General features: G+C 37.6%; 1 protein-coding gene across 39 annotated transcripts in view; it reads right to left on the bottom strand.

Moving 5' to 3' along the window:
- Positions 1 to 20,374, bottom strand: part of DLG2 (discs large MAGUK scaffold protein 2) — a 993,421-nt gene that overhangs the window by 185,121 nt on the left and 787,926 nt on the right. For all 39 annotated transcript variants that reach the window (XM_074535042.1, XM_074535043.1, XM_074535044.1 and 36 more), the window contains one exon: positions 5,736 to 5,838. In XM_074535042.1, the coding sequence (XP_074391143.1) occupies positions 5,736 to 5,838 (103 nt within the window). The remainder of the gene's footprint in view (positions 1 to 5,735; positions 5,839 to 20,374) is intronic.

The following is a 20,374-nucleotide window of genomic DNA, read 5'->3' as shown; positions in this document are numbered from 1 at the left end:
AGGAGAACTCTGGTGCACTATCAACCATTATCAATGAATGGAGATTTGAAATACAAATTTCTCTAGTTCTGGAACAATGCTTCGTCTCTTGAGATGTCAAGTAAAAAAAAAAGGCTCAAATACAAGGGGAAAAATATACTATCTTAATGTTGAGTTTTGTCATTTGTATTTCTCATTCTTTCTCAAGTTTCCTAACTTTAAAGAAATGGACCAAGCTTCTCAACAAAATTCACTTACTGAACTTCAGCAGGACAATCTATGAAAGATACCTCTAAACTTTTTTTCGCTTTTATTCATTTTTATAGTGGTGGTGTTTTCTGCCTGAGGACAAGGAGAGGATTTTTCACCCCCCTGGTGAGCAGGACAGTACTCAGGGCTAGTATCACTGCGTGCTTGTCCTGGTCTTTCTCCTCTCTGTAAACTGCTGGCCACTGTTGGAAATTGGATCCTCAGCAAATGTGCTTTGGTCAGATCCAGCCTGGCCATTCCAAGATTATGTTCTGCTCTTTAATGCACATGCATGAAATGTAACTCTAATATCTTGCATTCTTTGGCAATTGGATACACTGGCTTCCAGATGAAAGCCAACTGCTGTAATGCAACTTTATCCAAGTAATTAAGCTATATTCCTTCTTAACAGCTGGGGAAAGGGAGCTATAATATGGCTAGTCACATTTCAAAGTACAGAAGTAAGTGAGGCAAAGATGAATAAGTACAATTATTTTCTTTTTCTTCCATATTTTTTATCTACTTAATTCCCACAGCAGCTGGAAAGGTTAAATGTCTGAATCAGGAATCTATGTGACTGCTGTACCAAAAGAGGAGACAAGTGTTAGTACTCTGAGGCAGGAACAAGGAATAAAAAAGGGGTAAATGCTAAAAAATATCCATCACTTCAGAGACCTTCAGAAATTACTCTTCGATTTTTCACCTGGTATTTTCAAAAAAGTGAATCTCAGCATCTGCAGCTCAGGCAAATGTGTAAGACAAGGGATACTTTTTCATAAAATCTGGGGCTGCTCATAAAAGTTAGGTCTATTTCAATGTACTATGAAGCCTCCCACAATTAGGAGCAAAAGAATAAAAAAATAAATTTAGTTATCAGAGCTTCCAGAAGTTGCTTAGATGCAGTTCTTCAAAAATTGCTTTAGCTATTGCCTGCAGAGACAGACACTGCCTCTCACAGTGTCTCTCCCCCTCACACTCTTCCTGTAGCTAAAGCTCAGCTCCTCACCTCACAACAGGCACCGAGCAGCAGCTCGCTCACAAAGAGATAAAGCACAAATTCTTTCCTTGTAATAACTTTTTAACCTCTGCAGTGCCAGCTGCTCTAATCAAACTGTAATCAATGAGCTGTTTAATCGGCTCTCTTGAAAGATTGAAAGCACATGAAACTTCCAATTGGTTTAACACTTTTCCAGGCACTGTTGTGAGGCAATAGCTGCAGAGGTACTGCAATGCAGCACAGCTCAGCTCGCAGACCATTGACACAGAATATTTTTCAAAAATCTTAAGGCTACACTTCACCTTTTCACATTGCTGTGGGGGAAAGGAACATGAGCTTTTGAGACTAAAATGTGCAATAAAGCTTTTTAGCAGCTTTATTAGGAGACTAGAACTTTGTTTGTCCCCACTTCCAAGCTGTGTCTTTCAGGGCAAATCATCACTATTTCCACCAAAGTTCACTTTTCTTTAAAAATATATTGTAGCTTAACTGAAAAAATGTTGTTTTCTTTTTCTTAATTCCTTCCATACTGCGCTGTACTTGCAACTTTTGCTGTTAAAATGCAAAATATGTCCTGATGAAAAATCTGGAAGTGTAAAATGTATGGTATATATTCCATTTTAATTTCCACTTAATTGTTTAGTAGGGACACACTGATCCATCCTAAGATTATTTCCCAGGCTCAGGTTTTTATTTTGCATTTACTTCAAATTTGTGCAATATTTTAAAAGAGATATGAGAGTTGTTATGCTGTTAAGGAAAGTCAAAATGCTTCTGATTATTAAGAAATTGGAGTACAAAGCTAAATATAAGTGATTGGTTTGTCTTCTAATTTTGTTCTAAGTAGCTTTTGGTCCCTAAATTATCTTTAATCTCATATCAACCACAAGCAGAAGATGTGAGTTTCACAAGAATATGAAAGGTTACTTTTTTTAAGCCTATGAGGTCTAGTTAGTGTAGATTGAATACACCAACAAACCTCCATATAAACTACATCGACAGTGATTATTGAGAGATCATGATTCTTAACATTCATTCTCCCCCATTTACACAATACATGTGCACATAACGTACAGTACACAGGTTATTTTCAGTTTTTAAAATAAAATAAGGAATCACTACAAAAGGCCTGTTGGCTGCTGTTTCTAAATATGTATTTCTACTGCTGAGCCCTGATTTTTTCAACTTTTGTGATTTGTTCTCCTCTTGCTCTTAATAATCTATCCCTAATTCTGCTCACAGAATTTAGACTTGTTTGGATTTTTATAATGCTTTTCCTCTTCTGTTTCTCAGAGAGAAGTGGGAAATAAAGGTGGTGAGTGTAAATGAGGAAAAAAAGGGACTGAGGAGCAAAACTGAGGAATTCGTTCTGCATTTATACTATCCCTTTTATTTCCATTCAACAACTTTACAATGTTTATGTTTGTCTCTTCTATTCTCCCTTTATTCACAGTATCTGTGCTCTTTTACAGCATTTTCACCCAGACCACTTCCATCTGAGGGATGAGCAGTGTGGTTCAGCTGAGCACCATCACCAACAACAGATCTGACAGCATTCAAAAAAATGTCGTGATGCTATTCTGTTTTGTCTGAGCTCATCTCTGCATTTATGCATTCCAAACAGGATGACAAAAAAACCCCACCACAATGTTGATGGGAAAAGCTATTCAAACTGATGGCAAGCACTAGGGTTTGTTTTATTTTTTTTGTAGGAGTTACCATTCTCATGAGATTTTTTGTCAAGTCTCTACACATAAATGTGAAGGAAGTTCATATGAGGCTTTGAATGGGATTCTGTTTGAAACAAGGAAAGGAACATTTAAACTTTGAAAGCTGTTTCTATAATATTTACCTTATTTTCTTCCCACAGCATAGCATATTATTTATTTTTTGAGAAAATACCAATAATCATATAGGAAGCTTTCCTTCACTGCATAAAATAAGCCTTCTCTACTCACAATTTTAATTGCTAATCATCAGCTTGCTTACAGTATTGACTGGTACTTACATCATCATCACTCAATACCTGAAATATCAATAGCTAAAGGGTTTGTTGAATGTTGGCTTTTTTTTTGCAACGACATCAAATGGCTTAATAATCAAAGACATTTTAAAAAAGTACTGATTAACATTTGTAGTAACTATTCTTAGATCTCTCCAGAAAAACCTGAAGTTGTAGTAACAACTCAGAACTTCTAGTGTGAAAATGGAAGAAGCTACCAGCCAACTTAGCTTATGTACTTTACTAGATTTGGAAGGATTTAAAAGTGAGAAGCCCCTGAGGGAAGGACAGATGTACAGTTTTAAGACTATTTTATGACTATATTCCAATATACGCAACAAGATAAGATATAGTAAATAAGAAATCAGGTATAAATTTCAAATAAAGGACAAAAAGAGTTCTGCAATAACTTTAGAATAAAGTAAGTATTTAGTCTCATGTAGAGTGTGTTTTTCTTTGTGAAGATTATGTAACTCTTTAGAAGTTTTTTCATCTTTCTTTGTGGTGAGGGAACTCTCAGGAAACAAATGTTTCATTTTACATTTGACTTATGCAGTTTGCATTAACCAGAATCTCAGATTAAAATTAAATATTTCAGCTGTAACATAACACATACTGGACAACTATAGACTCACTACCTGTAAAGACTTAATCATTTACTATAAAACAACAAACTTTTGGGCCCTGTTCCTCACAAGCTTCACTCACAGTGGTGTGTTTTGGGCTATTTGGCACAAACAGAAAACTGGCTTTGCTTCACTGACAAGAAGTGATGCAGCTGGGACTAGTCTGCCCTCAACAGGGACTTTGGTGAATGGAGCAATGACACAGAATAAATAGAATACATGGAATAAATATCCAGAATAATACCTGATGGATTTCATCAGTATCACTTGAATTGTATGCTCACCAAAACTAAATTCGATACAGGACTGAGCTGCTAAAATGTAGGGTACAAATATGTCAACTAGAAGTTCAATCCTAATAGGAAAAAGCTGTCAAGCAATGTAATTTTTTGTGTATTAACAATGGCATGGAACAACTGTGACATGCCACTGATTGCTACAAGTACTCAGACACCATGGTGATAATTGCAGTGCAAAATCACCAGACAGAAAACAAGATTGCTGGAACTAATAGGAACATGGTTTCATTCAGAGCCCAGTGCAGAGCTCTATCTGTAATGCAATTGCTTTTCAACACTTCTTTGAAATAATGCTGATTATTACTCATGCATTTTTATATTAATATGTTCCATTTATTTAACTGAAGATAGATACTTTCAATTTCATTTTCCCTCATCTTCCCATTTCTAAGTTGGCCCTCTTGGCCCAACTTATTCTGCTTGGTGACTCAAGCACAGATAAAGTAATAAATGGATGCTTGATTCCAGATCTGAAGCACAACTGTACATTTGACTAAAATAGAAGCTCCTTTTCTACTTGATTGCTATCATCAGGATCCAAAGAAATTAAAGAAAGTATCATATTAGATAAATTCTGGAAGTACTAATTCACTTCCCTAAAAAAACCTGACTGACTGAGCATGTTATTAGAGCTGTTGTTTCACCTATGAGACTTGCATATCTCCTAGGCTGGGCACAATCAGGCAGAATCAACTTGTGAATTGAGCTGGAACTGCTTCCTGAAAAATGATAACACGGTGCCAGCAAATCTTCACAGACACTTGTACTTGCTGAATTAATCTGGCAAAGACTTTAAAAGTAATAACTACTGAAGAGAAAAACCACCTTGAGTTCCAATCAGAAGGTAATATTCCTCTCACAAATCCCTTGAGAACCTCAGATAGTCATCTGGGGCACTGATCATGGACAACAAGGAGCCTTGTCCTTTAAATCTGGACTCCAAATCAATCTCCAAATCAATCTCCAAATCAGTGCCTACCTCTGCCCACTGGAACTAGCTTAACTTCTAGAAAGCTAAATATTTGACAGCAGAATTTGAATGAGATGCATCCCACATTAAATGTCTTGCATTTTGCTGAATTTCCTGCTGATGCTTTTATTTAGAAAGCTGTCATTTTCTCTAATAAGTAGTTGTTATCCAGGTCTAATTGCCCTGAAGGTACAAGGATGCTGTCATCCAAAAGTAATAACGGGAGCTCTACACATTCTGCAGGAAGCATTTATCCTTGTCTAATTCTAATCTGACTGTTTGAAGCAATGGCAGCTCTTCCTGGCATTTCTGGTCTCTCTTAATCTATCTTTTGCACTACCTATTTCCAGGAAGAGACTAGAAATGAACACAAAACGAGCACTAATGAGGATAAAATGAATAACTAAGTGTTGATTACTGTGTTGTTGTTATATGCACACTTAAAGAGTGCTCTGTGACAAAAGTACAGCCATTTCCTTGGGACAGAATCGCCACTTTGATTTTCATCGCAGATGACTGCTGATGATAGCTAGAGCAGCCTCACCCTGTGAAATGAGTGGCTCCAGAGCTCTCCTCTTTTGCCACGTGCCTGGCAGGATGTTGTTTCACTTACCCTCTGGCTGGTATTGTGCTATGATGGTTACCGTCTGCCCCGCTCCTTTGAGCGCAGCCGCAGCCTGCTCGTGGGTAGCACCGCGGAGATCAATGCCGTTCACCTGCGCAGGGAACCGAGACAACAGCAGCTATGAGCAGCTTGACATGACACAGGGAGACAGAAGGGGGGTTCTAAATACCCAATGAATGTAAAGGTCACATGGATGCCCAGGTGCAGAAGCAGAGTACAAAATCAAAAAGGCTGAGAGGAATCTTCCTATGACCAGCAAAGAGGACACACACCAGTACCACTCACCCCATAGTTTGACTGTGCTTATCCATGTGGATTCTCTGACCACTATTTTTGGATGTTTCCTGCTCTACTGAGTTTGCATTTCCAGTTATCTCTTCATCAAGCAATATCACTTGATATATTAAGTTCAAAAGATAAATTTTCAGTGATGATTGAAGGTCACTGAAGAATACTGCAAGCAAAGAAGCTGCTCTTTCAGTCAAACTCTGCAGGCCCAGTCAGTAGCATCAGGGAGCTCAGAGATACATAGTGCGTGTCTAACAAAAGCTGCTGGCTGCAGAACTTTTAGAGCAAAAACCCCATCTACTGTTTTCTTTTCATGCAACCTCTCTGACTATTTCCTGGAAATATCCTGTCCTACACATGGCAGCAATGGAGTTGCTATCAGGCACAGCTTCCTCAACTCTGGCTGTCCAACATCCACACAGCTTTCCATACGGTTTCTTTTTCGCAACCATTTTTGGCTGCACAAGAAATAGGGAAATCCATCCGTAAAACTCAGGGGCAGTTTCACAACTCTCTGGATTTCTTTTTGTCATACACACTTTGTCAGCAGCATCCTAAAGAAGAGACAGAATTCACACAGAGATTTATTAACTGATCCAGTAACTTGAATTCTGCTTTCCAGTGGGAGCATTACTGTCTGGCTGTACTGAAGTATGTGAGATTCCTTTTATTTACATATTTATGTTTGCATTTATGTATTTGTTTATCATATGTATTTATCTGCATTTCCTCTAACATCTACAGGCTTCCACTTGATAATATTTCAGTGAAGAACAGGAAAATTTTGATATGTAACAACCTCAGCAGGACAGAAATCCAATTTTGATTATTGAGAAAAAGAAAAAGAAAGGAAATAAAGGGCAGGGAGAGGAATGAGAATCATGCTATATGAAGCAAATATGCCAAAACACTAGACCCAAACCCTCACCTAGAGCAAATATTTGTGTTTATGTTTACCAAGTGCCATTGCAGGATGGCTAAGCACATATTAAAAAGAAAGGTTTTTAAAATTTAAACAACTTTTTAAGGATTGCAAATAAAAATTTGATTCCATAGAACTTTTTAAGTAACAGCTATTGAGTCTGCTATGAATATATTTATTTGGCTCAATAGCATTTAGAAACTGGCCCATCTTAACTTGCTGTCTTTGATCAAATTTTAGAGATTATGCTATTTTGAGAACACAATTATTATTTACCATGGAATCACAGAGTCATAGAATAGCATGAGTTGTAAGGGAACTTTAAAGCACCTCTGCACCGAACAGGGACATCTTCAACTGGACCATGTGGCTCAGAGTCCTGTCCATCCTGACCTCGAATGTTTCCAGGGATGGACCTCCCATCACCTCTCTGGGTAATCTGTGCCAGTGTCTCACCACTGGCATCATAAAAAATTTCTTCCTTGGTTGCATGACAAAATTTAGTCCTTACTAGTATGTAAACAACATTTAGATTATTACTATTAGAAAAACTAATTTGTGATAGCATTTATATAAAGTCCAGGAGATACCACAGCTTCTGATCCAGAAGACTGCATGATGCTGTAGAACTGATGACTGTACATAGAAATTATGAGCATGGGGCAAATACAACATGATAAACGTCATAATTTTATACAGGAGTCCTCAGTTTTCCCATCTCCCTGGGATGTTATAACGGCTGGTAGAAGCTTTCAAGAAAATGTGCCAAAGGTTCAAAAGCTTTCATTAAAGTTATGCGCTGAAACCTCTGGGAAACCCTCACTGAAATTCAGTCTAGGAATATATGACCTTAGAGAGCAATAATTAAGTGCATTCTAAAAGAACAAAAGGAGAGAAGCAGAACTTTCAGTGCCATAAAAATCTACCATATTTTAATCTGCAACAGTGAAAATACATAAAGAGGAAGATTATGTCAACTAGGACTTTGCAACACCTGTTGAGAATACCAGCTTCCTGTAAGGAGCACAAATTAGGGTACTGCTTTAGAAAAAGAGGTGCTGTTCCCTACCTTTCCTCAGTCCTGGTGTTACGACACTTGATGCTGCATTGCATTGAGCAAAGATGTGCCAGCACTACAATTACTCAATACCTAAGCACAAAACTGAGTTTTGTGAAGTGTGAGCAGAATTTCTAAATTTAAGAACAGTGCCTATGTCATGGCATAAAGGAAACATCAGCCTTGATTCTGTGTCTGAAGAAGACAACTCTGAAGCCAAGTAACCTTCCCTTTAAGAGAGAGCTTTGTTTTTATCTGTGTGCTTTTCCCTTTCATAACTGAAGTCCTTGATAGAGAGTCCCACAAAAGCACAGGATAATCTGAAGAAAAGCTTAAAGGAACACTTATGAATTCCTGAGTTCCTGAGCTGGGGAGATGGATATGGATTATGTCACCTAGTCAGCATTAAAAGGTCCCAAGGAAAAAAAAAATGTTCAGGCTTAAGCTGAAAGACTATGGGAGGACACAAGCCTTTCTTAAGCAATACAGGAAAACATTGCAGTGGTCTATGAAGTCGTGTTAATAGTACAGAAGATTTAAACATCACTAAAAAATCCCAATAATCTCTCTATAGATAAAAGGAGAGAATGTATGAAAGAATAAGGAAATCACATGCTTATTCTCCTCCTCTGAGAGACAATAGTTCTATGCCTGTGTGAATTAATAAGGAAAATCCTAATAACACATAAAGATGTGCATATAGGACAGGAATTTCACTTAAGTTGTTATACAAATATTTTTCACTTCTCCACAGAAAAGCAATATGCCAGCTGAAATGAACATTTCAGCTGAAATGGCAGCTGACTACTTTTTGCCCTTTGCACCCTTGGTCTAAAAGAAATGATTGCCTAAGGTACAAACACAACACATTGCAGTGAATGAATTTTCCTGAAATTAATTTCACTTCTATATTAGGATATAGTTGGGGATAGACACTTGAGGGAGACTTAGAGGCCTGAGTGGCTGAAATCAAAAGAGCAAAAAAAAGAAATGTCAGAGAGAAAATAACAAATAAATTCTATCTTCTGCAATTTTTATCAAGATCATAATCAAGCTAGGCAAACCAGATTAAGCAATGTTGACCAGGGAAATGACCTGACCACATTTAGGTTACCAAAACAGTGATCTCCCTGTTGGAGACACACTGCTGCAGAAAAAAAAATAAAATAACCATTGCTAAATAGGGAAGGAGAGTTCTGTTTGCATGTTATTTTATTCACCAACAGTGACAGAATTTCACTGTAGGATAATAGGTATTAAATTTAGAAATTACTTATAATCTGGTCTGACTTAGAAAAGAAAAAGAAGAGTAGATGCTAACTTGATTTCTGGATATCATTTCCCCCTATTTAAAAGCAAATATAATCAGCTTCCAAACCTTCTAGTTGAAAGTCAGCATATTCACGTAGCAACATTAAATCTTTATGAAAGGCACCATTAGTTTACATATTTTAATCAAATTTTTACCATCAGACCAAAATGAAGAAGAATTTGGACAGAATGAAATAAATAATACTCTGTCTTGTCTCTTCCTCCAAAGCAATTTTAATTTAATGTCTCCTAATAATTGTGTGCAGTAACATTTTTCTCTGATATGATATCATTGCAAATTGTTAAATCTGATTGAAACTACTGCTTTTAATTAATTTAACATAATTTATGTGAAGAACAATCAGTAAAAGAAAATTTTTAAAAATCAGAAAAATGTGCAAATGTGCACAGGAAAGTTTAATAAATATCAAAGGTGTTTTGGTTTTTGGTTTGTTTTTTTTTTTTTTTTCTTCTATAATAAATGGGCTTGCTCCTTTAGAATGTATTATACAATAAGCAAAGTAGCTGTTCTGAGCTTGACTGCACAGCCCTGATGTCCTGGCCCAGAATGAACTTGACTGCACAATTTCTGATGCCTAACTCTAAAATGAATTTGACATAACGGAAATAAGAAGAGCCTGCAGCTTCTACTGAAGTCTGTCTCTTCTGTGCTTCGAGCTGGCAAAAAGCAGTTCGAAAGCTTACAAACAAAGAGGAGTGCTGCAATAGGAGATTAGAATTGAAAACTCTAGAGTCAAAACTAAATTGAAATGGAGAAAAAGATGCAACAATAGCTCACAGTAATTACTGGGCCTTTGCTTCTGTTGACTCTAAAGCATGATCTTCCTAATTTAATACTGAATCATAAGTGAAATGAAAGATCAGATTTACTTTTAGCATAGACTGAGCTCTTCTAAAATTGGAAGAGTTATATTCCCTCTAAAATATTTGAGTGGCCCATATTAATAGAAATTCGATTGCATTCTGAACTTTTTGCAGTTTGGTTGGCTCCTATAAACTAAACATGATTTCTATGTAGGTTATTCAAACAGAAGTTAGCAGAATAATCTGGTTTACTTTGCCATTTCTTTCTTTAGGCCACTTTATTTTGTGTTCATACTGTAGTTAAATGAATACTTGGAACCAAATACCTTGTTGGATTGGAAAAGAAAGGAAAAGCATGTAATTTTCCTGAGGAGGAAACATAAAAGGTTTCTTTCCTTTACTTCTTTGTCACTGACATAGTTCATGCTTTTATAGACTAAATTAAAAGGTGAAGGAAAGGCATTCTTTTACCACAAAACAAACAATAGAGCAGAGTTTTCAAATTCTGTCTAAATTCTTCTATTTTTGAAAACATAAAATAAGAGCTTTTGGTGCCTGAGAAAGCAAATAGAAGTCTGAATAATGACAACTGTTTACAGCCAGAATTCACATTGTTTGCATTAAGAGAAGAAGCAAAATCCCCTATTTTCTGCTTTAATTCTCTACATGATCAAGTACTGTCAAGCACATCATCAAGATATGAGAGCAAAGCTGGGCCATGCTCTCCAGCAGTCCTGTTTAGTCACTGGGAATGTAAAACAAGGAACATTGGAAAAAACCCATCAGGGATGATCTGCCGTGAACATGTCTGAGGAAAAGCTTCCTCACAAGCAGGTAGAATAATCCCTCTACACAGCAGCACCCACACCTCTTGGCAACTCATACAATCCACCAAAAAGCACAATTCTAAGAAACCAGGACATGCTGCCAAAGTACAGCCTTTCAGCAGCTTTTTGTAAGGCAAAGATGTTGCACATCCAGCCTGAGGCCAAGGCTCTGCTGGAAGAGCTGGGGAAGTAAAAGGGGCTCAGCACCATGGACACTGTGGGACATGGCTGGGGGTGGCACCCAGCAGGGAAATGTTGGTAAGGGACAGCCTTTGGATTATTACTGAAGGGAAGGAAGATTAGGAAGTGGTGGAAGGAAGTTGCAGAAGGGAGGAAGGAAGGAAAAGAGAGAGAAAAAGAGAGAGAGAAAGGGAGGGAAGGAAGGAAGGAAGTGGCGGAAGGAAGGAAGGAAGTGGCGGAAGGAAGGAAGTGGCGGAAGGAAGTGGCGGAAGGAAGTGGCGGAAGGAAGGAAGTGGCGGAAGGAAGGAAGTGGCGGAAGGAAGTGGAGGAAGGAAGTGGAGGAAGGAAGTGGCGGAAGGAAGTGGCGGAAGGAAGTGGCGGAAGGAAGTGGCGGAAGGAAGGAAGGAAGGAAGGAAGGAAGGAAGGAAGGAAGGAAGGAAGGAAGGAAGGAAGGAAGTGGCAGAAGGAAGTGGCGGAAGGAAGTGGCGGAAGGAAGTGGCGGAAGTGGCGGAAGTGGCGGAAGGAAGGAAGGGAAAGAGAGAGAAAGAGAGAGAGAAGTCTTCACTCTCCAGCTTTTGCTGTATTTTCAGGCTAGATTTATTGATTTTCTCCCACTTTCTCAATTCTGATCTGTTCTGAGCCCACACTTTCTATTGTTTAGTTAGAGCAGCACAGAGAAGCAAAGTGGTTTTCTCATCCTGAACTCTGCTGAAAACACAGGATCATGTCCCATCGGCTTTTCTCCATGCCCAGCACCCTCCTTCTCTATTTTTATGGGCCAGCAATTTCAGTGACCTTTTCAGTTTTCCTTGTCTGACTACCTTAGAATTACAATTTTTGCCTCTGGTAAGCTGGTGTTTATGCTCTGAGGAGCTGGACATTCTAGAGGTAAATTCTTCTCTCTTTGGAAAAAAAGAACCACTGTGGGGGTATGAGCTGTATCATGCCTTTTTCTGCCAGGAACTTCAATGAGGCAGCTAAGCCAAAAGAAAGGGATATCAAAACATATTTGGAGAAGAAAAAAAAAATATGTTTTTGAAGAGGTGTCTTGCACACACTGCCTTTTACAGTAGGAACCAACAAGACTTATGACTCACCAGACCACATGAAGCATTCCAAACAGCACCTGTTAAGCCTAGAACCATAGGCAAAGACTTACGTTTTAGTCCAAACTGTACAGAAATTTCGATACAAGATCTGCTTCCCATGTGACTGTAGCTTTTATGAATGATGCCAGATTTGCAAACTTTGAGACTGAGATAATTTCACTGAATGACATCTTAAGAGTCATTTCCCCTCAATTCATCAGAATTCCCAAAACTACTTTAATGAATAAAACTAGTTTAAGAAGTAAATGACACCTTGTGAAAAGGATGCATGGACTTACTGGAGCCTTAATGGACAAGAGAATTATTTTATTCAGATCTCTAAATAGCTACCAGCTTGTTCAAGTATCCACCTGAACTGGAGGTGATTCAGCAGCTGCAAGGTGATCAATGGAATTTTGTCATATTACTAAATGGTAAAGTCAAGACGTACCTTTTGCATATTGAACCAACTGGTATTACCTGTGAAAAATACCTGTTGGAGTACTATATTAGCTAATAACACAAGCCAGCTCATTTAAAAATAAATATAACTAATATTTTTCATCCATTTTATACATGAAGCATCCATCAAATACAATTGTTAGTAAGAGCATTCATTATTGTTGAAATGGAGAGCTCATAATTAGCTCTTAAATTCAAATCTAGTTGCTACTTTTTATTTTTTTGTCCTTCTATGTGGTCACTCAAAACCCCTTATGTTCCTGCCGCCACCTAATTTCATGGATCTCACTACAGTGACATCTTTTCAAGCATTCCTTCTCCTTTGCAGTTCTTGCTCTCTTTGTACTCTGAATTGGTAAAAAATCAAACTGTCCCTCCTCCCTCCTACAGCTTTTATTCACACACGACTGTTACTTCCATTCACTTTCCTGCCTTTCTGAAATATCCCTCTTTCTCTCTAATTCTGTTTTCAGCATTTGCATTTTCTTGTCTCTTGCTCTCATCCTTAGTCATTTAGATATGCCCCTTTTAGTAGCATTTATTCCATATACCTTGGTGTCCATATACATCTAAAGAGGTATTTTTCCTTATTCAGTAACTGTTTCCTAAATTAACTCTCACATTTGCAAGGACAAGTGAATGGATATAACTAAGCTGGCGTTGTTCAGTTTTACTCATAATGCCACAGGGGTTTTGCTTCACATTTGAATTTCAAAGGATAGAATAAGCAGAAATAATGATTGAAACGCTCTTGCTTCTGAAATGAGGTAAAGGTTTTCATTTTAACAAGCTCCTTATACCTCAAAGATTATAAGAACTTAATTTCAGCTGAAGTCAACAAGAAATAGGTACTCGGGAACTGAAATAAAAAGGCAAAACAATTTTAGTGGCTGCCTAGAGACAGAAGCGACCCTGAGCACTGAGTTAGAGATTAATTCAAAAATTGAAATCCTTGCCTTGAGGTGTTTGATCAATCCTTGCTTGATAGGTGTTTTCATATTTCCACATCCAGAGAATGGCTCTGAGGCTGTGAGAGGTGAGATGGCCATTGGCTTGTGCCATGGCAAATCCATACTGAACTCAACCCAGTGACCACGAGGCAATGTGTCAATGGCTGAAGGGTAGACTGTCTTACTGGAACGATGTAAGTAGATGTTCAGTGCTCACGTTTCATACTAAAACTCCCTGAATCACACTCATAATTTATTTGTGGTTCTACAGATGAAGATTATGACACAGACACTTTAAAGAGACAAAGCTTCATACTCTCATATAGACCATGTCTTTTATAACCAGTGGAAAGGAAATAGCTCTTATATTCTCTGAGTGATTTTGCTCCCATTCTGATGGCTTGCTTGTTCACATTCAGGGTATATCTAACTTGTTTATTAAAAAAGATCTCAAGAATCTCCTTGCACAAACTATTGCAGATAACCCTTCAATACCCTATTTAATGGATGGCCAATTTCTATTACTTTGCACCTTGTGTCATATGATAATTTTTTTAATCACTTCGAAACTGAGTGAGCAGAATGATTCCTGAAGACTAGTTAGTTTGAGCACAAGGCAAAGGTCCAGCCTGGGGCAAAGCTCTGTATGAATAAAGCTCAGGGATTTTAGCCATTGTGTCCAGCAGTAGCAGCTTGGCTTTCACTTTTGCACTGTCAGCCTGGCAGTGCAGAAACACTGAGGGGTGAAAACCTCATTACAAATCTTCAGTGTATCAGATGTGATATAATTCTGCTTGACAGTGTTACACCAAAATTTGCCAAGTCAGAATGTTTGAACTGAATGTGCACTCCTCCTTAAACTATAAGGAGCTGAAGAGCAAGCAGTCTGGCAGGAGACCATTTTTATTTACTGAGGCAACAGCAAAATGAAGATTTTAGAGGCAACTGATGATTTAATCACAACAGAAATATAGAGCCTCTACTCTAGGCCAATCTACTAGCTGTATATGACACAGAACTGACAAGTCTGATAGCCAACACCCTTGGGGAAAAAAAGATACACCTTATTTAAAAGAATTGTTGGTATAATTTATTAGCTTCTGATCACATGCTTGAAATGCGAGAGTTAAGTTAGGAAACAGTTACTGCATCAAGACAATTCCACTGTACATTACAGATTGCAGAAAGATGTGGGTGAGGAGTTGTGGTGATGAGACATAAATCCAGCTGGAAGACAAAGTCCTAAATTAATGAGATGAAATTATGCAGCAGTATATGCAGCGTTCCTGAATATCCTGAATACCTGAATATTTTTTCCCCCTGGAATCTCTATTAAGGTTGTATTTTTGAGTAATCTATTTTATTTTGAAGTCACAAAGTGGCAAGTCTACGAGCTTCTCTGGCAATACAACCACTTGCTCTGATTACAAAATAAATGCCTAATATTTTGAGGCTGGGTATGTCTAAATTCCACTTCCAGCCATCAGATTAGACATATTTACCAACAACACTGAAAAACAGTTTGCTACCAGCTCACCTCCCCAAGATTCACTATTTCCAGATGGAAGTGTTAACACGGACACGGTTCATACTGCATTAAAATGAATTTTTACTATCAAGGGGGATGTTAGGGTTTTTCTTCCATGAATTCTAAACTTCACAGTCTCACGGAAAAAGAGACTTTGTTCCAGTGTTTGCACCTAGCTTCTCTTCACCAGGTTCCCAGCTGCCTTCTGTACCTTTAAATCTCTCTTCTTGTACAGGGAAGTTGCATGGGTGTCTCAGTTTTGTGAAATGTTTTTGGCTCATCATGATGACAGTGAGTACTGAACATATGTCTGCATGCATTGTGAGGGGTGAAACTGAGTTTATCTGGAAAAGGCAGAGCACTGTGCACCCAGATGATCCCATATAGACATAAACCCACATCCCCAAATCCCAGAATTAATCCCAGAATTCCCAGAGTTGTCAGCAATATCTGAACTTATATTGAACAGCTGTTTTACCCTGGATCTTTCCATCAGATCTCACCCTGACAACATCTTCACTTTTTTCTGCTTTTCTCTATGTTTTTGGGAGGCTTATGACATGCTACTCCATGAAGATGTTGATAGGTAGATTACAGGGCTGCAAGTTTACAGTAAAATTACATTTATGACTTCTTCTCTGTGACTAATGCTCTTTCAGGAGGAAAATGATATTTGGCAATTTATTTTTGAAAAATTCATCAGGATTGGTAATACTTCTTCTGCTGTTTTCTAAGTACCTGCAAATATATTGACTGTTTGTCACAGAAATTTTCCCTGATAACTGGGCAACACATAATCCCAAATATTCCTCCAGTTCTTGAATAAAATTATGAATGGCCTGAATTGAATGGCTCCTGAAGTATATGAGAATCAACTTCATCTGATTACAATATCTAACTAATATAAGCTCTAATTTGATTTTGCCAAAGTCCACTTCAAAGACTTTTCTGTTTCTTCATAACTGCCCTGAATGGATAATTGTGGATCCATCTCTTTTTAAAGAAAGAACAACAAAAAAAATCACTAAAGGTTTGAACTCTCACTTTTAAACAATCTTTTTTCCAACTCTTTGGGAAATTAATTTCTTGCCTGGTTTTCTATTTTTATCAAACATAATATTTTCTTGATGCCTTTCCTAATTTTTGAAAGTACAGCTCATTTTACATTTTGCCCTTCTGAATTTCCCCCTGGATTTTACCTAACATTTATAAATTTTTAAGACTTGGGCTGTTATTACCACAGTGACTAATTCAGCTTTCACTTTTTCAATGTTGATTATTTGAGTTCCACAACTGTGACAGCATAGCAAACTAGTTTTGAAGTTCATGTTACTTACTAATTTCCTTTCAGCATAAATTCATAAAAATTGCCTCTACACTATATAATTACTCAAGGGCAAGTTGTCTTTCTCCCTAGAAATATTTAGTGGACTAATCTGATTCATTCTCCCATTTTTTGGCTATTTTTCTTGACTGGTGAGAATAAAACCTAGAATTATCTGACTTATACTTATTTTCTATATTCTCCGCCAAAACCGGATTAATGAATGCTTGGTCAGTTTGGATGGGATTTATTTCAGTAAAGGGAAGTTATACTAAATTCTCTATAATATGTGAAAAGAAATAGAAATTTTTACAGCAAAATGGTCATCTGACTCAGGTAAAATGTGTTCTTTAGGGCAAGGTAAGTTATGGCTACACCTTTCTGTTAGCTACAGAGGGGGACTGAAGGGTTATATACTCTGTACTTCCCAACATGAGCAAAGCCTGAATTCAGATTAATCCACTAAATATTTCTAAGGAGCTTAATCTACTTGTCCTTCTAGTTGGTGTGATCCCATTAACATATGACAATGCCTGTGCTCTCAGCTCCTTTCCTCTCCAGAGATTTTCTTTTTACAGATCTGTCACCTAAAATACAGATCTGTCACCTAAATATATCACCTACAATCAAGTATCGATCCTTTGGATATATTTAGCAACACATTCTTGCTCGATTTTCAACCACATTCTACTTTAAAAGAGTCCAGTCATGTGCACTGATTTGCCCATTTAAATCACTGCCCTGATTATATACAATATGTTAATCAATGCTCTGATTGTACACCAAGCAGTGCTCTATACATTACAACAAAGCAAGTTTACACAGTTAACATACTGACTAAGTAGGATTAATGCCAAAAACACTACAGAAGTCTATAGAAAACTGCAGCTAAAGGCCACAGAAACTGATGGACTGTCCCACGCCTGAGGACAGTCCTGCACCACTCACACCACCACGGGGAAGAAAGCATCCTAAGGATATGGCCAGTGCCTCTGCAAACAATTCCTGCAGGGCAAAGGGAATATCTGTTACAGTCCTGACACTATTACACAAAAGGGACAAACTGGTGATCCAAGAGGAAAAGATACCAGGCTCTATAGAGATGTTTCAAACATTTTCTTAGACAGCTGTGTTTTGGAAAAAGGAAAATCTGAGAAGGAAAACCAAATGGTATTTGCCATTTATCATAGTTTTGTAACTAGGTAACAAAATGCACTATTTGCCCTGAGACGTTTTTCTGCTTTTACCAGGAACAAAATAACCATTTTAAACTAGAAAGCTGAAAGCTTCTCTGTACCAAAGGAAGGGAAGTCAGTCTGAAGGTCAAATATAATGCAGCAAATATAGACCATTAATATTTGCTGTAAGTAAGCACAGAGTTCTTACATTCTATCCTGCTCTATATGGACATTTTTGGAGTAGAAATTGAAGAAGGCTCTGTTTTTTCAAATGCCTCTTGTATTTTTGGCTACAGGTGTGAGTGAGAAGGTGGGTAGGAGTTGTGTGGGAGGAACCAAGTACAAAGAAATGTTTAAACTGTTCATAAAGAATTGCAAATGTTCCACCAAAAAACAACAGGAGGACGATGCACAGACACAAGACAAAATCTGATTAAGATAAGACCCTTCTGCAAGGAAGAACCTTGTATAAAACAGTAGAGACAACAGTGAAGTGAGATGCTCAAATACTGATGCTGCAAACTAGGTTTATAAAGTGCCACATACCAGTGACAGAAAACCCCAGAGTATCTGCACCATGCCCCTTCCCAACCCGTAGTTGTTTAATTCTCAGAAAGCAGCATGGGGAAAAAACAAGTGTCTTTCCCAATATAGGAGTACATCCTGATACTACACCAGATCAACAGGAAAATCACACAGAATGCTTTGGTTAACTTCATTCACCTGATTCAGGTTAGATGAGAGGGGAAATGGAAGTATTATGAGTAGTAGTACTATGTATGTCTTTGCAATGCAGCCGGTTCTTTTTCTACTCCTTCCTGCTGCTGCTGAGCAATGACCCATCAGAAAAGTTGTTTTATTCCCTTAAAGTAACCTGTGGATGCATAGCCTGGAAGCAGTCATCTTGCCCCAGAGCAAGCAGTCTACTTTTCCCCTTGATTCTACTTTCAGGCTCCAAGTCATGCTGCATGCAGCCATTGTGAACATAAAGCATTTCTACAGGAGAACGAAATAAAACTTATACTGACTTTATGGTTCACAATTTTATGTTACTTTTATTTGTGACTAAGGAAGCATGATAGCTGAAAAAGTAAATATATATCAAAGAGGAAAACTGACATGAAATGTGAGATGCAGTTTAAGACACCTAAATATAGACATGAATCCATGTGGTGCTTAAGCTTAAAAGTCAATACAAGTACTATAGCTTAGGGAGAAATTCAGCCTGCTCTGTACAGCTCACAGCCGGCCACCTGAATGTCCTCTCACTTCCCTCGACATTAATGGCAACCAGACACCCAGCAAATATGAAGATGTCTATTTGTAAGTATCTTAATCTGAGGTTTAACCTTGCACAAAGACAAAATTCAGTAACTTCCAAAGTTAAGATTCAAATGCAAATACTTGCTGTTAATTCCTTATGCCTATTAATTCACAGTAATTCTCCCATTTGTACACAACTTGATGTAACCTTACAGAAAATGATGACACTGTTTGAAACAAAATGTCATCATAGGAATTCAAGGAGCAATATGCACTAACTATTTCTGTGAAGCTGTAAATTTGAATTTTGCTGCTGAACTTGCACGTGTAAACTAATTGCCTCTGTTTTAGGCCCTGTACCTATTGAAAGAACTGCCCACTGGGCACTGAAAATGCTTTGAAGCATTCAGGCTAGAACACCTAAAAGAAAGACTTATGTTTTATCAAGGTTTTAATTTAAGATTGTAATCCAAAAAACCCACAACAATGTGGCAAATTTTTTTTGAAAACAACTGTATTGCTTCTCCTGCCTCCCCAGGACTTTCCACTAAAAATGGCAATGTATTCACTATGTACATACTTCCAAAAATTATAGGACTCTCTGTCAGGGTATATGCACAATGGGTGGCCATTTTATGCATGTGGCTCATGGAAAAAAATTGTTCTAATGCAGGTGGTTTTGACTAACCAGCAGTGGTTTCCCATTGCTGTTTTAATAGGAAAAATATCCATTAGCTTTGGGAGTGGAACTTAAACCTGCAAGAATAGCATCAAGGAACATTACATTTTATTTTTATTGAAGACTGCATTCTCATAACAGATGGAGAACTTGGGGTTAGATCTGAGTTCAAGCAGCCTCTAAACCTGGCCCAGACTCCTAAAATGATTTTAAACAAATCATTTAACACACTGGCACCTCATTTCTGCTGCTCTACAATGGAAATGATTTTTCCATGGATATTCTGAACTGTTTCCTTTGGCCTATAAGTATCTGAGATGAAAATTAATCTGAGTGTGGACATGTACTAAATCAAGCATTAATGTAAATTAGAATTCAAAAAGCTCCTTGATAATAGTTACGATATACTTAGTTTGAGGAAAATACTACAGAGGAAGATATTGTCTAGTACAGTGATGAATTTACATTGGTGATGTGGGTGTGTTAATTCATTTTAAAGACATTCAGAAATGAGAAAAAAAATTTAGTTGGGTGGTGACTCTAAGGAGTATAATGAATTATACTCCTTAATTTTATTTTAGGAAACACTATAAAGGAGGAACCCCAGTCTTCTCATGAGCATAACACAAAATTCATTTTTGGGCTATTTGAAATATTTTACTGTCCAACACAGGAGATTTTCCATGATTCTTCAATTGACCTTCAAGGTTCAGATAGAATTCATTTGTTTTTTGTGCACAGAGAG

This window comes from Zonotrichia albicollis, chromosome 2, assembly GCF_047830755.1.
Source record: "Zonotrichia albicollis isolate bZonAlb1 chromosome 2, bZonAlb1.hap1, whole genome shotgun sequence".
In the NCBI taxonomy this organism is placed as follows: Eukaryota; Metazoa; Chordata; class Aves; order Passeriformes; family Passerellidae; genus Zonotrichia; species Zonotrichia albicollis.
Note: the sequence above shows the minus strand (reverse complement) of the source record. Positions and strands in the feature narration are given on the sequence as shown.